At 44.9% G+C, this 19,645-nt stretch overlaps 1 protein-coding gene across 7 annotated transcripts in view; it reads left to right on the top strand.

Annotated features, from left to right (window-relative positions):
• LOC139564143 (oxidation resistance protein 1-like) overlaps positions 1–19,645 on the top strand; it is a 200,090-nt gene that overhangs the window by 153,207 nt on the left and 27,238 nt on the right. For 5 of the 7 annotated variants that reach the window (XM_071383365.1, XM_071383363.1, XM_071383366.1 and 2 more), the window contains 2 exons: positions 6,238–6,345; positions 10,775–10,888. The exons of the other annotated variants lie outside the window; for them this stretch is intronic. In XM_071383365.1, the coding sequence (XP_071239466.1) occupies positions 6,238–6,345; positions 10,775–10,888 (222 nt within the window). The remainder of the gene's footprint in view (positions 1–6,237; positions 6,346–10,774; positions 10,889–19,645) is intronic. 7 annotated transcript variants of the gene reach the window in all.

The raw sequence follows: 19,645 nt of genomic DNA, 5'->3' as shown, positions 1-19,645 counted from the left end.
TGTCTTTAGGCACACACATACATTCCTCTCTTCCCAGGTACATGCTACATAACCTCTTTCTTATGAACTAACATTATTTATCAATATAGAAAAACAGGGTAGAATTCAGTTAGTTATAGTTCTACGTTAAATGTATACATCATTTAGTCATTATTCATAAAATTCATAACAGTAGGCTATATGCCTATCATGGAACAAGAGATGAGATGATCCGGTGACACTCGTATTTAGAAACATTCAAGTTATGTCCATGTAACATTAGCTTTTTTTAAACATTTTGTTTGATTAAAGAACAAGCCCTTATAGGCTACCCTTACCCAACCTTATCTTTCTTATCCTGGCCATGCATAGGCCAAGTAGCCTATCCATTAAAGGTTTCTAAATGGTCTCCTTTTGCTCTCATGCTTTTGCATTATTCACATAGGCCTATCTGCAGTGCATAGGCTACTCTACTCCATTCGGCTTGTATCCATCCCCATTTCCAAAGAGCACCTCTTGTCTGGTTACCAAAGATGCGCTCCTCCAAACATATTCAAATTACGGGAGCCTAGTATTTTTTATTTGAGGAGAAGTGCGATGCGTAAAGGCCTATACTTGTTGAAGTCAGTTACAACAATGTTGACTATCAACACTCAAAACATATTGATCAAACACTGGATGTTTTTTCTTTCATGTTGCTATTACTCATTACTTTAGCCTATGCTATTGAATAAACTGTATCAATCCACAATGGACTAGGAAGAGACTATTCTGTGCCCCCAGCCGAATTAGAGTAGATGACAACGCAAAGACCGTCAATAACCGACAGAACAGACCAGATGGCTGGTGTGTTTACGGACATATTCAATCAATCCCAGTCTGCTGTCCCCACATGCTTCAAGAGGGCCACCACTGTTCCTGTTCCCAAGAAAGCTAAGGTAACTGAGCTAAACGACTACCGCCCCGTAGCACTCACTTCTGTCATCATGAAGTGCTTTGAGAGACTAGTCAAGGACAATATCACCTCCACCCTACCTGACACCCTAGACCCACTCCAATTTGCTTACCGCCCCAATAGGTCCACAGACGATGCAATCGCAACCACACTGCACACTGCCCTAACCCATCTGGACAAGAGGAATACCTATGTGAGAATGCTGTTCATTGACTACAGTTCACCATTTAACACCATAGTACCCTCCGAACTCGTCATCAAGCTCGAGACCCTGTGTCTCGACCCCGCTCTGTGCTTCTAGGTACTGGACTTCCTGACGGGCCGCCCCCAGATGGTGAGGGTAGGTAACAACATCTCCACCCCTCTGATCCTCAACACTGGGGCCCCACAAGGGTGTGTTCTGAGCCCTCTCCTGTACTCCCTGTTCACCCAAGACTGCGGTGCCATGCACGCCTCCAACTCAATCATCAAGTTTGCAGACGACACTATAGTGGTAGGCTTGATTACCAACAACGACGAGACGGTCTACAGGGAGGAGGTGAGGACCCTCGGAGTGTGGTGTCAGGAAAATAACCTCACTCAACGTCAACAAAACAAAGGAGATGATTGTGGACTTCAGGAAACAGCAGAGGGAGCACCCCCCTATCCACATCGACAGGGCAGTAGTGGAGAGGGTAGTAAGTTTTAAGTTCCTCGGCGTACACATCACGGACAAACTGAAATGGTCCACCCACACAGACAGCGTGGTGAAGAAGGCGCAGCAGCGCCTCTTCAACCTCAGGAGGCTGAAGAAATTCGGCTTGTCACCAAAAGCAAAACTTTTACAGATGCACAATCGAGAGCATCCTGTCGGGCTGTATCACCGCCTGGTACGGCAACTGCTCCGCCCACAACCGTAAGGCTCTCCAGAGGGTAGTGAGGTCTGCACAAAGCATCACCGGGGGCAAACTACCTGCCCTCCAGGACACCTACACCACCCGATGTCACAGGAAGGCCATAAAGATCATCAAGGACAACAACCACCCGAGCCACTGCCTGTTCACCCTGCTATCATCTAGAAGGCGAGGTCAGTACAGGTGCATCAAAGCAGGGGAAACACCTTCTATCTCAAGGCCATCAGACTGTTAAACAGCTATCACTAACATTGAGTGGCTGCTGCCAACATACTGACTCAACTCCAGCCACTTTAATAATGGAAAAATGTATGTAAAAAAATGCTTCACTAGCCACTTTAAACCGCAGTTAAACCGCTGTATGGTCTTGGCCACTGTGCTGCAGCTCAGTTTCAGGGTCTTGGCAATCTTCTTATAGCCCAGGCCATCTTTATGTAGAGCAACAATTCTTTTTTTTTCAGATCCTCAGAGAGTTCTTTGCCATGAGGTGCCATGTTGAACTTCCAGTGACCAGTCAGTATGAGGGAGTGTGAGAGCGATGACACCAAATTTAACACACCTGCTCCCCATTCACACCTGAGACCTTGTAACACTAACGAGTCACATGACACCGGGGAGGGAAAATGGCTAATTGGGCCCAATTTGGACATTTTCACTTAGGGGTGTACTCACTTTTGTTGCCAGCGGTTTAGACATTAATGGCTGTGTGTTGAGTTATTTTGAGGGGACAGCAAATTTACACAGTTATACAAGCTGTACACTCACTACTTTATATTGTAGCAAAGTGTCATTTCTTCAGTGTTGTCACATGAAAATATATACTCAAATATTTACAAAAATGTGAGGGGTGTACTCACTTTTGTGATATACTGTATATACTGTACTCTATACCATCTACTGCATCTTGCCATCTTTATGTAATACATGTATCACTAGCCACTTTAAACAATGCCACTTTTATATGTTTACATACCCTACATTACTCATCTCATATGTATATACTGTACTCTATACCATCTACTGACCTTGCCTATGCCGTTCTGTACCATCACTCATTCATATATTTTTATGTACATATTCTTCATCCCTTTACACTTGTGTGTATAAGGTAGTTGTTGTGAAATTGTTAGGTTAGATTACTCATTGGTTATTACTGCATTGTCGGAACTAGAAGCACAAGCATTTCGCTACACTCGCATTAACATCTGCTAACCATTTGTATGTGACAAATAAAATTTGATTTGATCTTGGGACAACGGCATGCCATATTAAGCCATGCAAACGCTCGTCACACTTATAATTAAGCCAAGCCCTCCTCACACTTAGAATTGATTTATTCATCAAAACCCAGCCTTTTCGTGCTAACGCCAGATATTCCTCTCATAATTACAGCAGTGAAAATAGCAAAAATATTCCTGACCCACCCCTGGACCTATAGCCCTACCGCCAGCGCTGAGATTTACCATTGAATTAGGTTTGTTAAAATAGAGCCCTGGGTTGTTATTTTACCTGACATGAATATGCTCCTCTTTTTAACTGGTTCTTTGGAGAATTTTGGCCTGGAGTCATACACAATCTTGTGTTTTTCTCCGACAGTTAATCCACAGATAAAAAAGGAAAACTAGTTTCGTTTTTAGTTAGTTATCTTTAATTACTCTCTCGTTGGTTTGTCAAGCATCCACGTGGGTTTGGGTTTTCTGATATCCAATAAGGATGGGACTTGTAGAGCGTGGAGTTTCTCAAATAGAACCAAGTACTATTTTAGCGCTTGGCTAGTCAGATGCTAGTTCACACGTGTGAGCGGTGTGGGTGAATTGATAAAGTAACATGTATGTGTACATTTATTTTGCAACATGGCCGTTGTGGTTTGCCTCTAAGGCTGAGCTTCTCTTTTTCTATTTGAGCTTCTGTATTTCTCTCTTCTTCTGTTTCTTCTGTATTTGTAGCGTTTGCAAATGATTCTGTTGGTGTCATATGTGACTGTCACAGACACAATATTCCTGCTTTATTCATTTTCCAATGTGTCTGTTGAGTTCTTCTGACGCACACGTTAATACCTGCTTGCACTGCTTATGACTATGTGTATGTGGGTGTGTGTGTACATGATGTGCGTGCGTTGTGTGCATGGCATGTGTGTGTGTTTTTTCTGTCTTTCCGTCTAGGCCCAAGACTGTCCTCCTGTCTGGGGAGAGTTGTTTATCTTACAAATTTAGAAGAGCAGACAATGACATTCCTCCATGTTGTTTTGAATTGTTTCCTTCCTCTGTCCTATGAAGTCACCTAACTGAGCCAGTCTCATGACTGTTACACAGCCCCATGTTCTACCATTATACAACTCAGAGTCACTGTCAGCAGCCCTGTTTTTATACACACACACACCGTCTGTTCGGTTCCCCTGCCTCTCCCACGAGCCCCCTCTCCCACACACTAGGAGTTCTTGACATCCCTGTCATTGTTAGTTGGTAGGCAGAACCCCACAGGACTTGTGAGTTATTTACCAGCTCAGGCACATGTCTCTGTAGTGCAGTTATATAGCTACCAGAAGAATCTGGCTCATGCACTTTAAAGGACACAGCTGGCTACAGGAAGTAGATCGAATAGTTGCCAGTCTGCCTCAATGTCAACCCACACAAGCTGTTAAATCTGTGACACTCAGTCTGCATCCTCTAAGAGACATTGAAATAGCACACATACAGTACTGTACAAGCTGTAAGTTTGTTTATCCACTGGGCCAAATATACTAAGATGTCAACCAAACTGGATGATGATTGAATGTGAATGTCAGTTGTTTGCCTGGTGGGTTGGTATCATGTGAGTAAGGTCATATGGTGAAACAAGGCTCATATTGACATTCATGCAAACATATGCTATTCCTTACCTCCAGTTAGTGTAGTCAGTGGTGCTATTTATGAACACCCCTCATTCACCATCTCCAGTTTAATACACTACTACACTACACCAATCCAGTCTGAATAGACTACTGCACTACACCAAGCCAGTCGGAATAGACTACTGCACTACACCAAGCCAGTCTGAAAACACTACTGCACTACACCAATCCAGACTGAATACACTACTGAACTACACCAATCCAGACTGAATACACTACTGACCTACACCAATCCAGACTGAATACACTACTGAACTACACCAATCCAGACTGAATACACTACTGCACTACACCAAGCCAGACTGAATACACTACTGCACTACACCAATCCAGACTGAATACACTACTGAACTACACCAATCCAGTCTAATACACTACTGAACTACACCAAGCCAGTCTGAATACACTACTGCACTACACCAAGCCAGACTGAATACACTACTGCACTACACCAAGCCAGTCTGAATACACTACTGCACTACACCAATCCAGACTGAATAGACTACTGCACTACACCAATCCAGACTGAATACACTACTGAACTACACCAAGCCAGACTGAATAGACTACTGCACTACACCAATCCAGACTGAATACACTACTGCACTACACCAATCCAGACTGAATACACTACTGAACTACACCAATCCAGACTGAATACACTACTGCACTACACCAAGCCAGTCTGAATACACTACTGAACTACACCAATCCAGTCTAATACACTACTGAACTACACCAAGCCAGTCTGAATACACTACTGCACTACACCAAGCCAGACTGAATACACTACTGCACTACACCAAGCCAGTCGGAATACACTACTGCACTACACCAAGCCAGTCTGAAAACACTACTGAACTACACCAAGCCAGTCTGAATACACTACTGAACTACACCAATCCAGACTGAATACACTACTGCACTACACCAATCCAGTCTGAATACACTACTACACTACACCAAGCCAGTCTGAATACACTACTGAACTACACCAATCCAGTCTGAATACACTACTGCACTACACCAATCCAGTCTGAATACACTACTGAACTACACCAATCCAGACTGAATACACTACTGCACTACACCAATCCAGTCTGAATACACTACTACACTACACCAAGCCAGTCTGAATACACTACTGAACTACACCAATCCAGTCTGAATAGACTACTGAACTACACCAAGCCAGACTGAATACACTACTGCACTACACCAAGCCAGTCGGAATACACTACTGAACTACACCAATCCAGACTGAATACACTATTGCACTACACCAAGCCAGTCTGAATACACTACTGAACTACACCAAGCCAGTCTGAATACACGACTGAACTACACCAAGCCAGTCTGAATACACTCCTACACACCAAGTCCATGTTAATCTCTGAGAGGGGAATATAAGACAGCAGAGTTTCTCTCCTTCTCATGTGGGACGCAGGAGGACAAGCCAGCCAAGCACAGTACAAGAGTTTTGATATTCTGTGCTTCTCTTCTGTTTTGTGGTCCTCCAGGTGGAGACGCGGGACACACTGAACAACATAGCGCTCAAGTTTGACACCACACCCAACGAGCTGGTTCAGCTCAACAAGCTGTTCTCCAGAGCCGTCTGTCCTGGCCAGGTGTGAACACGATCTACTGTACACCCATCACTGGTTTCTTCCTTTCAGAGATCACTTGGGCAGCACCTTTTTGTTCCAGGCCCACACTAGCACACCTTATTCAAATAGTCAACTACTGTAGTCACAAACCCCTTGATTAGGTTGAATCAGGTGTGCTAATACTGGGCTGTAACACAAATGTACAGTCCTGGAGGAGTTCCCTGAGGAATGGATTGGGAAACACCAATCTACTACACTCATGCTTGGTGTGTCTCTCTCACTGCATCTATCCTCCATGCCACAACCACTAACACTCACCCACTCCTCATCCCTGCTCTCTCTTCCCACTGATTCTGTCAATGGCATATACTGGTGTCACTACTAACCACTCACAAGAGTTAAAACAATCTGTGTGTTTATTCCACTAAGACATCTGTGTCATGGGAAACAGAGTGTTGAAATCCCTCCAGTCCTCAGGCAATACCATTAAAAAGGTTCAACTTCATGCGTCCTGTTCATTAGGAGTAAAACGTTTCACAATGAAAAATGAAAAGTAGCAGATAGTACCCCCCTCCTTTACATAGTTTTGGATTGTTTCGTTCCGTAGCTACAGAACAGAACCCTGATAAAGCCATTTTGCTGGGCTCAATGTCTCCTCTTTTGGTTGTGTCCTATTGAACTCTCTCTCTGAGGCTCCAAGTAGCACCCTCAAACATGACAAACAGCCAAAGTTGGTATTTTCCTGGCGTCAGAACCAGAGCCACTCGAATCTACTTAAATGGAGAGTCAAGGCAGGAAGTCTGCAATCACATTGGCAGTCAGAGTCAGTAGCAGCTCTCAGCAACATGATGCACAATGCAGGGTTGTTGATGTTGTTTCCAACCAGCCAGCCAGCTCTGGAGGGCTCAGCATCTCTACTGGGTTCCATGACCAAACACTACCCTAGCACCACCAATATTATCACATGTGGAACACACACACACACACACACACACACACACACACACACACACACACACACACACACACACACACACACACACACACACACACACACACACACACACACACACACACACACACACACACACTGGGACCAGAAAAACTCCACTCCTGTTCTGTCCCTTGCTACACTTGTCAGCATTAGCCTGCCATGGCGTCACACTGGGCTTATTCAGTCAGAACACTCACCACCACTTAACTGTCTGGCCCTGCTCTCAGGGGGACAAGGAGACACAAGTAGGGCCTCTCAAGATCCTTAATGCCAACAACACATGCTAATCTAGTGCTTGAACAACAGACACACTCGCAGGACAATAACTATATTCAACATATCCTATGATGACTTAGTCATATCATTATGAACTCTTAAAAACATCAGACACCGGGTGAGATTTTCTGACCACGACTCCATTTTGTTGATTCCAGCCTACAAACAGAAACTAAAACAACAAGCTCCCGCGCTCAGGTCTGTTCAACGCTGGTCCGACCAATCTGAATCCACGCTTCAAGACTGCTTCGATCACGCGGATTGGAATATGTTCCGCATTGCGTCCAACAACAATATTGACGAATATGCTGATTCGGTGAGCGAGTTCATTAGGAAGTGCATTGACGATGTCGTACCCACAGCAACGATTAAAACATTCCCAAACCAGAAACCGTGGATTGACGGCAGCATTCGCGTGAAACTGAAAGCGCGAACCCACTGCTTTTAACCAGGGCAAGGTGACCGGAAGCATGACCGAATACAAACAGTGTAGCTATTCTCTCCGCAAGGCAATCAAACAGGCTAAGTCCCAGTACAGAGACAAAATCGAGTCGCAATTCAACAGCTCAGACACAAGAGGTATGTGGCAGGGTCTACAGTCAATCACGGATTACAAAAAGAAAACCAGCCCCGTCGCGGACCAGGATGTCTTGCTCCCAGATAGGCTAAACAACTTTTTTGCCCGCTTTGAGGACAATACAGTGCCACTGACACGGCCCCCTACCAAAACCTGCGGGCTCTCCTTCACTGCAGCCGAGGTGAGTAAAACATTTAAACGTGTTAACCCTCGCAAGGCTGCAGGCCCAGACGGCATTCCCAGCCGCGTCCTCAGAGCATGCGCAGACCAGCTGGCTGGTGTGTTTACGGACATATTCAATCAATCCTTATCCCAGTCTGCTGTTCCCACATGCTTCAAGAGGGCCACCATTGTTCCTGTTCCCAAGAAAGCTAAGGTAACTGAGCTAAACGACTACCGCCCCGTAGCACTCACTTCCGTCATCATGAAGTGCTTTGAGAGACTAGTCAAGGACCATATCACCTCCACCCTACCGGACACCCTAGACCCACTCCAATTTGCTTACCGACCCAATAGGTCCACAGACGACGCAATCGCAACCACACTGCACACTGCCCTAACCCATCTGGACAAGAGGAATACCCATGTGAGAATGCAGTTCATCGATTACAGCTCAGCATTTAACACCATAGTACCCTCCAAACTCGTCATCAAGCTCGAGACCCTGGGTCTCGACCCCGCCCTGTGCAACTGGGTCCTGGACTTCCTGACGGGCCGCCCCCAGGTGGTGAGGGTAGGTAACAACATCTCCACCCCGCTGATCCTCAACACTGGGGCCCCACAAGGGTGCGTTCTGAGCCCTCTCCTGTACTCCCTGTTCACCCACGACTGCGTGGCCATGCACGCCTCCAACTCAATCATCAAGTTTGCGGATGACACTACAGTGGTAGGCTTGATTACCAACAACGACGAGACGGCCTACAGGGAGGAGGTGAGGGCCCTCGGAGTGTGGTGTCAGGAAAATAACCTCACACTCAACGTCAACAAAACAAAGGAGATGATTGTGGACTTCAGGAAACAGCAGAGGGAGCACCCCCACTGGCTCCAGGTCATCTATAAGTCTATGCTAGGTAAAGCTCCGCCTTATCTCAGGTCACTGGTCACGATAACAACACCCACCCGTAGCACACGTTCCAGCAGGTATATCTGACTGATCATCCCCAAAGCCAACACCTCTTTTGGCCGCCTTTCCTTCCAGTTCTCTGCTGCCATTGACCCTACAGTACTCATCTCATATGTATATACCGTACTCTATACCATCTACTGCATCTTGCCATGCCGTTCTGTACCACCACTCATTCATATATCTTTATGTACATATTCTTTATCCCTTTACACTTGTGTGTGTGTATAAGGTAGTAGTTGTGGAATTGTTAGGTTAGATTACTTACAGTAGTGGAGAAGGTGGAAAGTTTTAAGTTCCTCGGTGTACACATCACGGACAAACTGAATTGGTCCACCCACACAGACAGCGTTGTGAAGAAGGCGCAGCAGCGCCTCTTCAACCTCAGGAGGCTGAAGAAATTCGGCTTGTCACCAAAAGCACTCACAAACTTCTACAGATGCACAATCGAGAGCATCCTGTCGGGCTGTATCACCACCTGGTACGGCAACTGCTCCGCCCACAACCGTAAGGCTCTCCAGAGGGTAGTGAGGTCTGCAGAACGCACCACCGGGGGCAAACTACCTGCCCTCCAGGACACCTACACCACCCGATGTCACAGGAAGGCCATAAAGATCATCAAGGACAACAACCACCCAAGCCACTGCCTGTTCACCCCGCTTTCATCCAGAAGGCGAGGTCAGTACAGGTGCATCAAAGCCGGGACCGAGAGACTGAAAAACAGCTTCTATCTCAAGGCCATCAGACTGTTAAACAGCCACCACTAACATTTAGCGGCCGCTGCCAACATACTGACTCAACTCCAGCCACTTTAAAAATGGGAATTGATGGAAATTATGTAAAACTGTACCACTAGCCACTTTAAACAATGCCACTTAATATAATGTTTACATACCCTACATTACCCATCTCATATGTATATACTGTACTCTATATCATCTACTGCATCTTGCCATCTTTATGTAATACATGTACCACTAGCCACTTTAAACTATGCCACTTTATGTTTACATACCCTACAGTACTCATCTCATATGTATATACCGTACTCTATACCATCTACTGCATCTTGCCATGCCGTTCTGTACCACCACTCATTCATATATCTTTATGTACATATTCTTTATCCCTTTACACTTGTGTGTGTGTATAAGGTAGTAGTTGTGGAATTGTTAGGTTAGATTACTTGTTGGTTATTACTGCATTGTCGGAACTAGAAGCACAAGCATTTCGCTACACTCGCATTAACATCTGCTAACCATGTGTATGTGACTAATAAAATTTGATTTGATTTGATTTGATATATTACATCTGATGGTTTTAGGACACGCAAATTGTGCTTTCACTTTTTGTTGTTTGTCTGTCTTGGGATGTCATAAATCATGCTGAACATATTTTCATAGTCACTTCTGTCTTTGCATGTATGTTCCTTTCTCTGTGTGTCGGCCTGTTTAAATCCAGACATGGATTGTGTTTGCAGGTTCTGTACGTTCCTGATCCTGAGCACAAATCCAGTGTGGGGAGCTCCCCTTCCCTTAGCCCCATCAGCCCTCTGTCTCCCACCTCCTCAGAAGCTGACTTAGAGAAGGTGACGGTATGTTGGCATTCACACACGCACTCGCAATGAACGCGTTGGCATTCTCCCTTCACCATGCGTCTGCTCACAAGCACACACACACACATACGTACAACACCTATCATAGAGTGAGATAGAAGGCTTTATCAGAAATCCTGCATAAATATCTATCACAAATCCGATTTAAAATGTAAAGGGCCAACTCTCATACTGTCCAGACAATCCAGGACAGACAATAAGCGATGCGTTATATTTTATGAGCAGAATAAGTCTGTAATGTACTAATTCTCCATTGATAGCTGACTTACAGTATACAGACTTGATGTATGGCTCTGGCTCCAGGTAATAGAATGGCTCTTTGTTCTGCCCATTAAGCAATAGTTACAGTGATGTTAGGTTAACTTCCCTCACACAATTCTGCTCTGGGGCGGTGATAGCTGAAATGCCACTGCTTTTACTGTTCCATTTAGTCTCCATTTATAGAAGCATGCAGCCAATAAAGTTAGTTTGTTATTTACTGAACGGTCGTGTTGACAACCTCAGTATATAAGAGGGAATAATGTGTTAGTTGAATGTGATCCAAGGGAGGGACAGGGGATCAAATATCTGCAGGTTTTCACTGTTCCAGCAACTATGGTGGATCTGTAACCATGTCAGTGCAGTATAGCTTGGGAAAATGCCCTTAAGTGTGGTTGGTTCTAGCAGGTCTGGAATCAGGCCTATCTAGTCCTCTGTAAAGGAATACTGGAAGCTGACATGTTCCACTGTTCTCAGGTCAGGAGTGTCACCCTCCTGCTCCATAAATTGCCCTCTCCACCCTGCCCCACCCGGCACCAAACGAGCCCATCATTAAACACACAGGAACCTTCTGACCCCAAAAGAAATATGACTGTTTGTCCCAGGTGGTCTCCATGGCGACCAGGCACTGTTTTGTCAGAATGTTATCAGAAAATGGGTTCCTCTGCTACTGCTGCCTTGCCAAACTAGCTGCATAAATTCAACACTACTCAAGCTGAAAGAAGGATCCCGTTCGTTAGTTTATTTAGCGCTTATCTATTTAGGTCATGCCTATAAGAACAGGAGCCTATTTCTTGGCTCTCAGCGGAGGACGAGGATCTGAGGGAGAAGGGCTGTGTGTGACTGTGGAGAAATTAAGCCTTTTAGTGTGATGCTCTGTCTGATATTTAGAGAAACTAATGAACGGAGCTCGTTCTCTCAGATGACCAGCGAGACAGCCTGCATGTCCCAAATGGCACCCTATGCCCTATGTAGTGCAATGCTTTTGACCAGAGCGCTATCAAAAGTAGTGCACTACATAGGGAATAGGGTCCCATTTGGAACGCGTACCGCAGTTATTCCAGAGAGAGGCAGCATGATGTGTTACTAGGACAGACAGGGGAGTGTAAATCACCTCAACAGGACGTGGAGTAAAGATCCAGTATGGTTTACAAGGTAGAGGAGGAAGGACCTTAACCTGCACAATGCTTTTTCTAAACCTCAATGATCTTTTTTGTTGCTACACACACAGGAGGTTGGTGGCACCTTAATTGGGGAGGACGGGCTCGTGGTAATGGATGGAGTGCATTAGGTGGAATGGTATCAAATACATCAAACACGGTTTGATGCCATTCCATTGAGTCCGTTCCAGACATTATTATGAGCCGTCCTCCCCTTAGCAGGCTCCACTGGCCGCACAGAACATGCTGTAATGTCTGGCAGGCATGAAATGTCATGGCTGGCTAGCCATCGTGCTGGCATTCGAATCTCACGCTGTGTCCATAGCCAGCCTAGCTCACTGTCCTCCAGACCTCTCTCCCTCTCCTATCCTGTTCTGTTGTGTCCTGGCACCCTTACTTCCTTCCTTCTGTTGCACAGAACAGAGTAGGCCTCTATTTTTAGGGCCAGGGAAATAGGACTAGTGTAAATTACCTGCCTAGCCCGCTGCAGGATGGCTGGTGCCCAATGGGCTGGTGCCAAACTACAGCTGCTCAGGTAACCCAGCCCGGACCTTGGGGTTTCACCTCTACTCTGCCACCTTGCCAACATCCTCCTGTCTCTATAGGAGAATCAGGAAGAAAGGTTCAAGGGATGCAACCCATGAATTTACAGTATATGTTTTTTCTGCTCATGGTTGCAGAACATGGACATGTCCACATGGGGGAGCTGTGGTTAAATCTTCCACAGTATTCCACTTCTAGCCTTCTACTCTCTCTCTCTGCCTTTGATGTCCAGTCTACATTACAGCCTGTCTGCAAGGCCATACAGTACAGGACGGAAGCTCAGGGCATTGGCAGGCAGGTGGTTTGTCCTGAAGGGGTCTGGGAAGGAATTAATTCCTTCTCCTAGTCACTAGTCATTCTATTCTGTTATTTTCTATTGTAGTGTAAATGGCACTGGGTGTTATGGAGTGTTAATATATGGGGTCAAACATTTTGCTAAAAGAGTCCCTCGGTCTTCCTCTCTGCACTAAAGATCCTCATGAATTATTATAGCAGTGTTCCCCAACTAGCAGGTGGTTTTGGGTTTGGTGGAGTTTTTTGCCCCCCCAAGTTTTCTGAGAAAAAAATATACATTACCAGTACCAGCCTAAAGTTTGGACACACCTACTCATTCAATGGTTTTTTGAACAAAAATATCAACGCAACATAAAACAATTTCTAAGATTTTACTGAGTTAAAGTTCACATAAGGAAATCAGTCAATTAAAATGAATTCATTAGGCCCTAATCTATGGATTTCACATGACTGGGAAAACAGATAGGCATCTGTTGGTCACAGATACAGTTGAAGTCGAAAGTTTATACACTTAGGTTGGAGTCATTAAGACTCATTTTTCAACCACTCCACAAATTTCTTGTTTTGGCATGTCGGTTAGGACATCTACTTTGTGCATGACATAAGTCATTTTTCCAACAATTGTTTACAGACAGATTATTTCACTTATAATTCACTGTATCACAATTCTAGTGGGTCAGAAGAGTACATACACTAAGTTGACTGCCTTTAAACAGCTTGGAAAATTCCAGAAAATTATGTCATGGCTTTAGAAGTTTCTGATAGGCTAATTGACATCATTTGAGTCAATTGGAGGTGTACCTGTGGATGTATTTCAAGGCCTACCTTCAAACTCAGTGCTTCTTTGCTTGACATCATGGGAAAATCAAAAGAAATCAGCCAAGACCTCAGAAAAAAAATTGGAGACCTCCACAAGTCTGGTTCATCCAGGGAGCAATTTCCAAATGCCTGAAGGTACCACGTTCATCTGTACAAACAATAGTACGCAAGTATGAACACCATGGGATCACGCAGTCATCATACTGCTCAGGAAGGAGACGCTTTCTGTCTCCAAGAGATGAACGTACTTTGGTGCGAAAAGTGCAAATCAATCCCAGAACAACAGCAAAGGACCTTGTGAAGATGCTGGAGGAAACGGGTACAAAAGTATCTATATCCACAGTAAAACGAATCCTATATCGACATAACCTGAAAGGCCACCTCAGCAAGGAAGAAGCCACTGCTCCAAAACCGCCATTAAAAAAAGCCAAACTACGGTTTGCAACTGCACATGGGGACAAAGATCGTACTTTTTGGAGAAATGTCCTCTGGTCTGATGAAACAAAAATAGAACTGTTTGGCCATAATGACCATCGTTATGTTTGGAGGAAAAAGTGGGAGGCTTGCAAGCCGAAGAACACCATTCCAACCGTGAAGCACAGGGGTGGCAGCATCATGTTGTGGGAGTGCATGGCTGCAGGAGGGACTGGTACACTTCTCAAAATAGATGGCATCATGAGGCAGGAAAATTATGTGGATATATTGAAGCAACATCTCAAGACATCAGTCAGGAAGTTAAAGCTTGGTCGCAAATGGGTCTTCCAAATGGAGAATGACCCCAAGCATACTTCCAAAGGTGTGGCAAAATGGCTTAAGGACAACAAAGTCAAGGTATTGGAGTGGCCATCACAAAGCCCTGACCTCAATCCTATAGAAAATTTGTTTGGCAGAACTGAAAAGGTGTGTGTGAGCAAGGAGGCCTACAAACCTGACTCAGTTATACCAGCTCTGTCAGGAGGAATGGGCCAAAATTCACCCAACATATGGTGGGAAGCTTGTGGAAGGCTACCTGAAATGTTTGACCCAAGTTAAACAATTTGAAGGCAATGCTACCAAATACTAATTGAGTGTATGTAAACTTCTGACCCACTGGGAATGTGATGAAAGAAATAAAAGCTGAAATAAATCATTCTCTCTACTATTATTCTGACATTTCACATTCTTAAAATGAAGTGGTGATCCTAACTGACCTAAGACAGGGAATTTTTACTATGATTAAATGTCAGGAATTGTGAAGAACTGAGTTTAAATGTATTTGCCTAAGGTGTATGTAAACTTCCGACTTCAACTTTATAAAAAAAAGTAGGGGCGTGGATAAGTATCTGGTGTGAGAGCTATTTGCCTGCAGTGCTATACATCTCGTTCACATAGTGTTGTTCAGTGTTGTTCAGGCTGTGGATTGTGGCCTGTGGAATGTTGTCCGACTCCTCTTGAATGCGAAGTTAATGGATATTGGCGGAACCTGGAACACGCTGTCATACACGTCAATCCAGAAAATCCCAAACATGCTCAATGGGTGACATGTCTGGTGAGTATGCAGGCCATGGGAGACCTGGGACATTTTCAGTTCACAGGAATTGTGTACAGATCCTTGCGACATAGGGCCGTGCATTATCATGCTGAAACATGAGGTGATGGCAGCGGATGAATGGCACGACAATGGGCCTCAGGGTCTCATCACAGTATCTCTGTGCATTCAAATTAACGTTCAATTCTCTGGCAACAAATATGGTGGACATTCCTGCATTCAACATGCCAATTGCACTCTCCCTCAACACTTGAAACATCTGTGGCATTGTGTTCTGTGACAGAACTGCACATTTTAGAGGAGCCTTTTATTGTCCCCAGCACAAGGTGCACCTGTGTAATGATCATGCTGTTTAATCACCTTCTTGATATGCCACACCTGTCAGATGGATGGATTATCTTGGCAAAGGAGAAATGCTCACTAATAGGGATGTAAACAAATTTGAGAGAAATAACATTTTTGTGCATATGGAACATTTATGGGATCTTTTATTTCAGCTCATGAAACATGGGACCAACACTTTACATGTTGCATTTATATTTTTATTCAGTATAGTAGGGGGAAACTCACCTCATCCACCACCAATGTGTAGCAACCAACCATTTTTGTGCCAGAACGCTCACCACACATCAGCTATCAGGTGGAGAGGTGAGGAGTGATATATGCCAATTAGGAATGAGGGGGATGATGAGGTGGTCATGATGGAATGTGGCCAGGTTAGGAATTTATCCATGACAACGGGTGAACACCCCTACTCTTACAATAAGTGCCATGCGATTTTGAATGACCACAGAGAGTCAGGACACCCGTTTAACTTCCTATCCGAAAGACGGCACCCTATGTAGGGGAATGTCCCCAAATGTAATCAAGGTTTGAAATTATTATGTTTTAATCAAATACTATATGTTTTTAGGCTTCTTGAAGTCAATTTGCAATCTAAAGATATTTGTTTTATTACGTTCCTGCTCCCCATCCGCTCAAGAAAAAATTGTCCTGCGTCTGAATCTAGTTTATGATCCCTGCAATATAGGTTTACTAAGTGGAAAACAAACAACCATCACATATATAATATTAGAGGGGTTGTGCTACTATGGGCACGTCCCAAGTGGCACCCTATTCCCGTTATAGTGCACTAATTTTGACCAGGACCCTGGTCAAAAGTAGTGCACTATAAAGGGAATAGGGTGCCATTTGGGATGCACCCTTGGCAAAGCAAACAGCAGCAGCTCTATGGATGGATGCAATATCCATAGCATTATGTCAGAGTCAGCTTTCTTCCTTTCCACCTGGTAAGCAGCTCTAGACTGGATTGATTTCCCATAGCCTCTGGGATCAAAGCACCATGTGATAACACCATCCCATCCCTCTCTCCATTCTTCCATCTTTAGCCTCTCCCACTCTCCGGTCGGCCAGTGTACACCTCCTCTCACAGAGACACACACACGTCGATATCTTTGACAATTGTGGGGTTCACATTGGTATTTAAGTTCTTATGGATGGACTCTGACGTGTTATGGGGTGCCCATTCCCCCAACCCCTAGCCCTGATTTAGAACCCTGATCAGGCTAACACATGAAACATATAGTCCTCAGCATATATGACCGCTGTCCAAGTACCTGAGGGAAACAGTATATTATGCACACCTGGCCTAATGCTGGTTTATGGTATGAACAACACCATGATGACAGATAGACACTGGAACACTGTTAAAGTGTATCTCTCATACAAATGATAGGGCAGAGTGGGAGGGTTAGCTCACAGTGTTATGTTAGACCACCTCACACACACATACACACACCCTTCCTTCCTGTGATCTGCCTCCTCTCCTGTGATGATAGGGGAATGGAGGATATTGTCTAAGAGAGGAAGGAGGACATGTTAGGGCTGTTTATTTTAAACCAGGCCAGTGTTCGGATTTCTGTTGTCAGCTATGTGCTGCTGGGGGACAGTTGGTGTGTGTCCCAAATGGCACCCTATTCCCTACATTGTGTACTATTTTTGATCAAAGCCCTATGAGCCATGGTTGAAACTAGTGTACCATATAGGGAATATGTTGCCATTTGGGATGCGGCCTAGAGCTGTGTGTTATTGGAAGCTGTGAATACCTCTTGTCATGTTGCTGTAGTATTACTGCAGCAGAACAGAGAGGACTGGAGCATGAGTCACTAGGAAGTCAATGTGCCAGTGAAGAGAGGATGGGTGAAGCACTGTAGATATCCACCTGAAGTTGATGACAGTGACCGACCAAGGAGAGCACCACTCAAGTGTCTTCTCTTTCCTATTGATGTATAATGTTCCTGTAACGGTGGTGGTTCAGTGAAGGCCCAGGTTTTAGCGCAAAGGGCTTACACAGTCTTGTTGTGTGTCGGAGTAGCCGGGTTGGAAGTCCAGCCAGTAGTTGTTTTTGTTTGTTCTGTTTTGTCTAGCATGTTGAGCTGCCCCCTCAGCCTCATTAGCTGCCAGTGTGTGTGTGTGTGTGTGTGTGTGTGTGTGTGTGTGTGTGTGTGTGTGTGTGTGTGTGTGTGTGTGTGTGTGTGTGTGTGTGTGTGTGTGTGTGTGTGTGTGTGTGTGTGTGTGTGTGTGTGTGTGTATTGCTAGTTGTGTGCCGGTGGGTCAGTAGTCGTGGGCTGGTGCTCCCAGGGAGACAGAGACAGGAGAGGTGTGGGAGGGTGTCAAGAGGCCAGCAGACAGCTGTGGGTTTGGTGTTTCACACACAGCAGACCTGCACGCCTACTGTTCATCTCTCCGTCTACGCCATTTTCCCACACCCTCCTTCCCTATCCCTCCATCCTTCGTTGTTTTTGTTTGTTCTGTTTTGTCTAGCATGTTGAGCTGCCCCCTCAGCCTCATTAGCTGTGTGTGTGTGTGTGTGTGTGTGTGTGTGTGTGTGTGTGTGTGTGTGTGTGTGTGTGTGTGTGTGTGTGTGTGTGTGTGTGTGTGTTGCTAGTTGTGTGCCGGTGGGTCAGTAGTCGTGGGCTGGTGCTCCCAGAGAGACAGGAGAGGTGTGGGAGGGTGTCAAGAGGCCAGCAGACAGCTGTGGGTTTGGTGTTTCACACACAGCAGACCTGCACGCCTACTGTTCATCTCTCCGTCTACGCCATTTTCCCACACCCTCCTTCCCTATCCCTCCATCCTTCATTCCTCCGACCTTCCATCCCTCCATCTTCTTGTTCCCACACCCTCACTATCCCTAGATCCATCCCTCTGCCTGGCTCCTGTTCCCACACCCTCCCTATCCCTCCATCCCTCCGTCTGGCTCTGCAGCCAGTCACACAGCCTGGCACAGTAGCAGGCCATGTGGCCTCGCTCACAAAGACCAGTCCCACCATGTATGGTGTTTGCAGGCAGCAGATGTCCCATCTGTGGATAAATTATTATCATTGTTTGCAATGGAGGAACTGGAGATAGTGCCTAGAAATGACTGTAGTATGGTTGGCACAAACGTTTATGGATGAAGACCGTCATAATTAAAATGACCTGCATATTTTTCCTACTTTTTTTCGAACAGCTGACTGAAGGTGTGATAGCCAGGCATTCATGTGGTTGAGTCAGTTTCTGTGATAACATGGGCTCTTAAAACCTCTCCGCTAGCGTCCCACCTGACCAACATCCAGTGAGATTGCAGAGCGCCAAATTCAAATACAGAAATACTCATTATAAAAATTCAGAAAAGATACAACTATTTTACATAGGTTTAAAGATTAACTTCTTGTGAATCCAACCACGGTGTCAGATTTCAAAAATGCTTTACGGCGAAAGCATACCTTACAGTTATTTGAGAACATCGCCCAGCAGACAAATCATTACAAACAGTAACCAGCCAAGTAGAAGAGTTACACAAGTCAGAAATAGAGATAAAATGAATCACTTACCTTTGATGATCTTCATATGGTTGCACTCAGAAGACATTCATTTATTCAATAAATGTTCCTTTTGTTCGATTATATCCAAAAACCTCTGTTTTGTTCGCGCGTTTTCTTCAGTAATCCACAGGCTCAAACGCAGTCACAACAGGCAGACAAAAAAATCCAAATTGTATCCGTAAAGTTCATAGAAACATGTCAAACGATGTTTATATTCAATCCTCAGGTTGTTTTTAGCCTAAATAATCGATAATATTTCAACCGGACAATA

Source organism: Salvelinus alpinus, chromosome 35 (assembly GCF_045679555.1).
Source record: "Salvelinus alpinus chromosome 35, SLU_Salpinus.1, whole genome shotgun sequence".
Classification (NCBI taxonomy): domain Eukaryota; kingdom Metazoa; phylum Chordata; class Actinopteri; order Salmoniformes; family Salmonidae; genus Salvelinus; species Salvelinus alpinus.
This window is presented reverse-complemented; position numbering and strand designations above follow the sequence as displayed.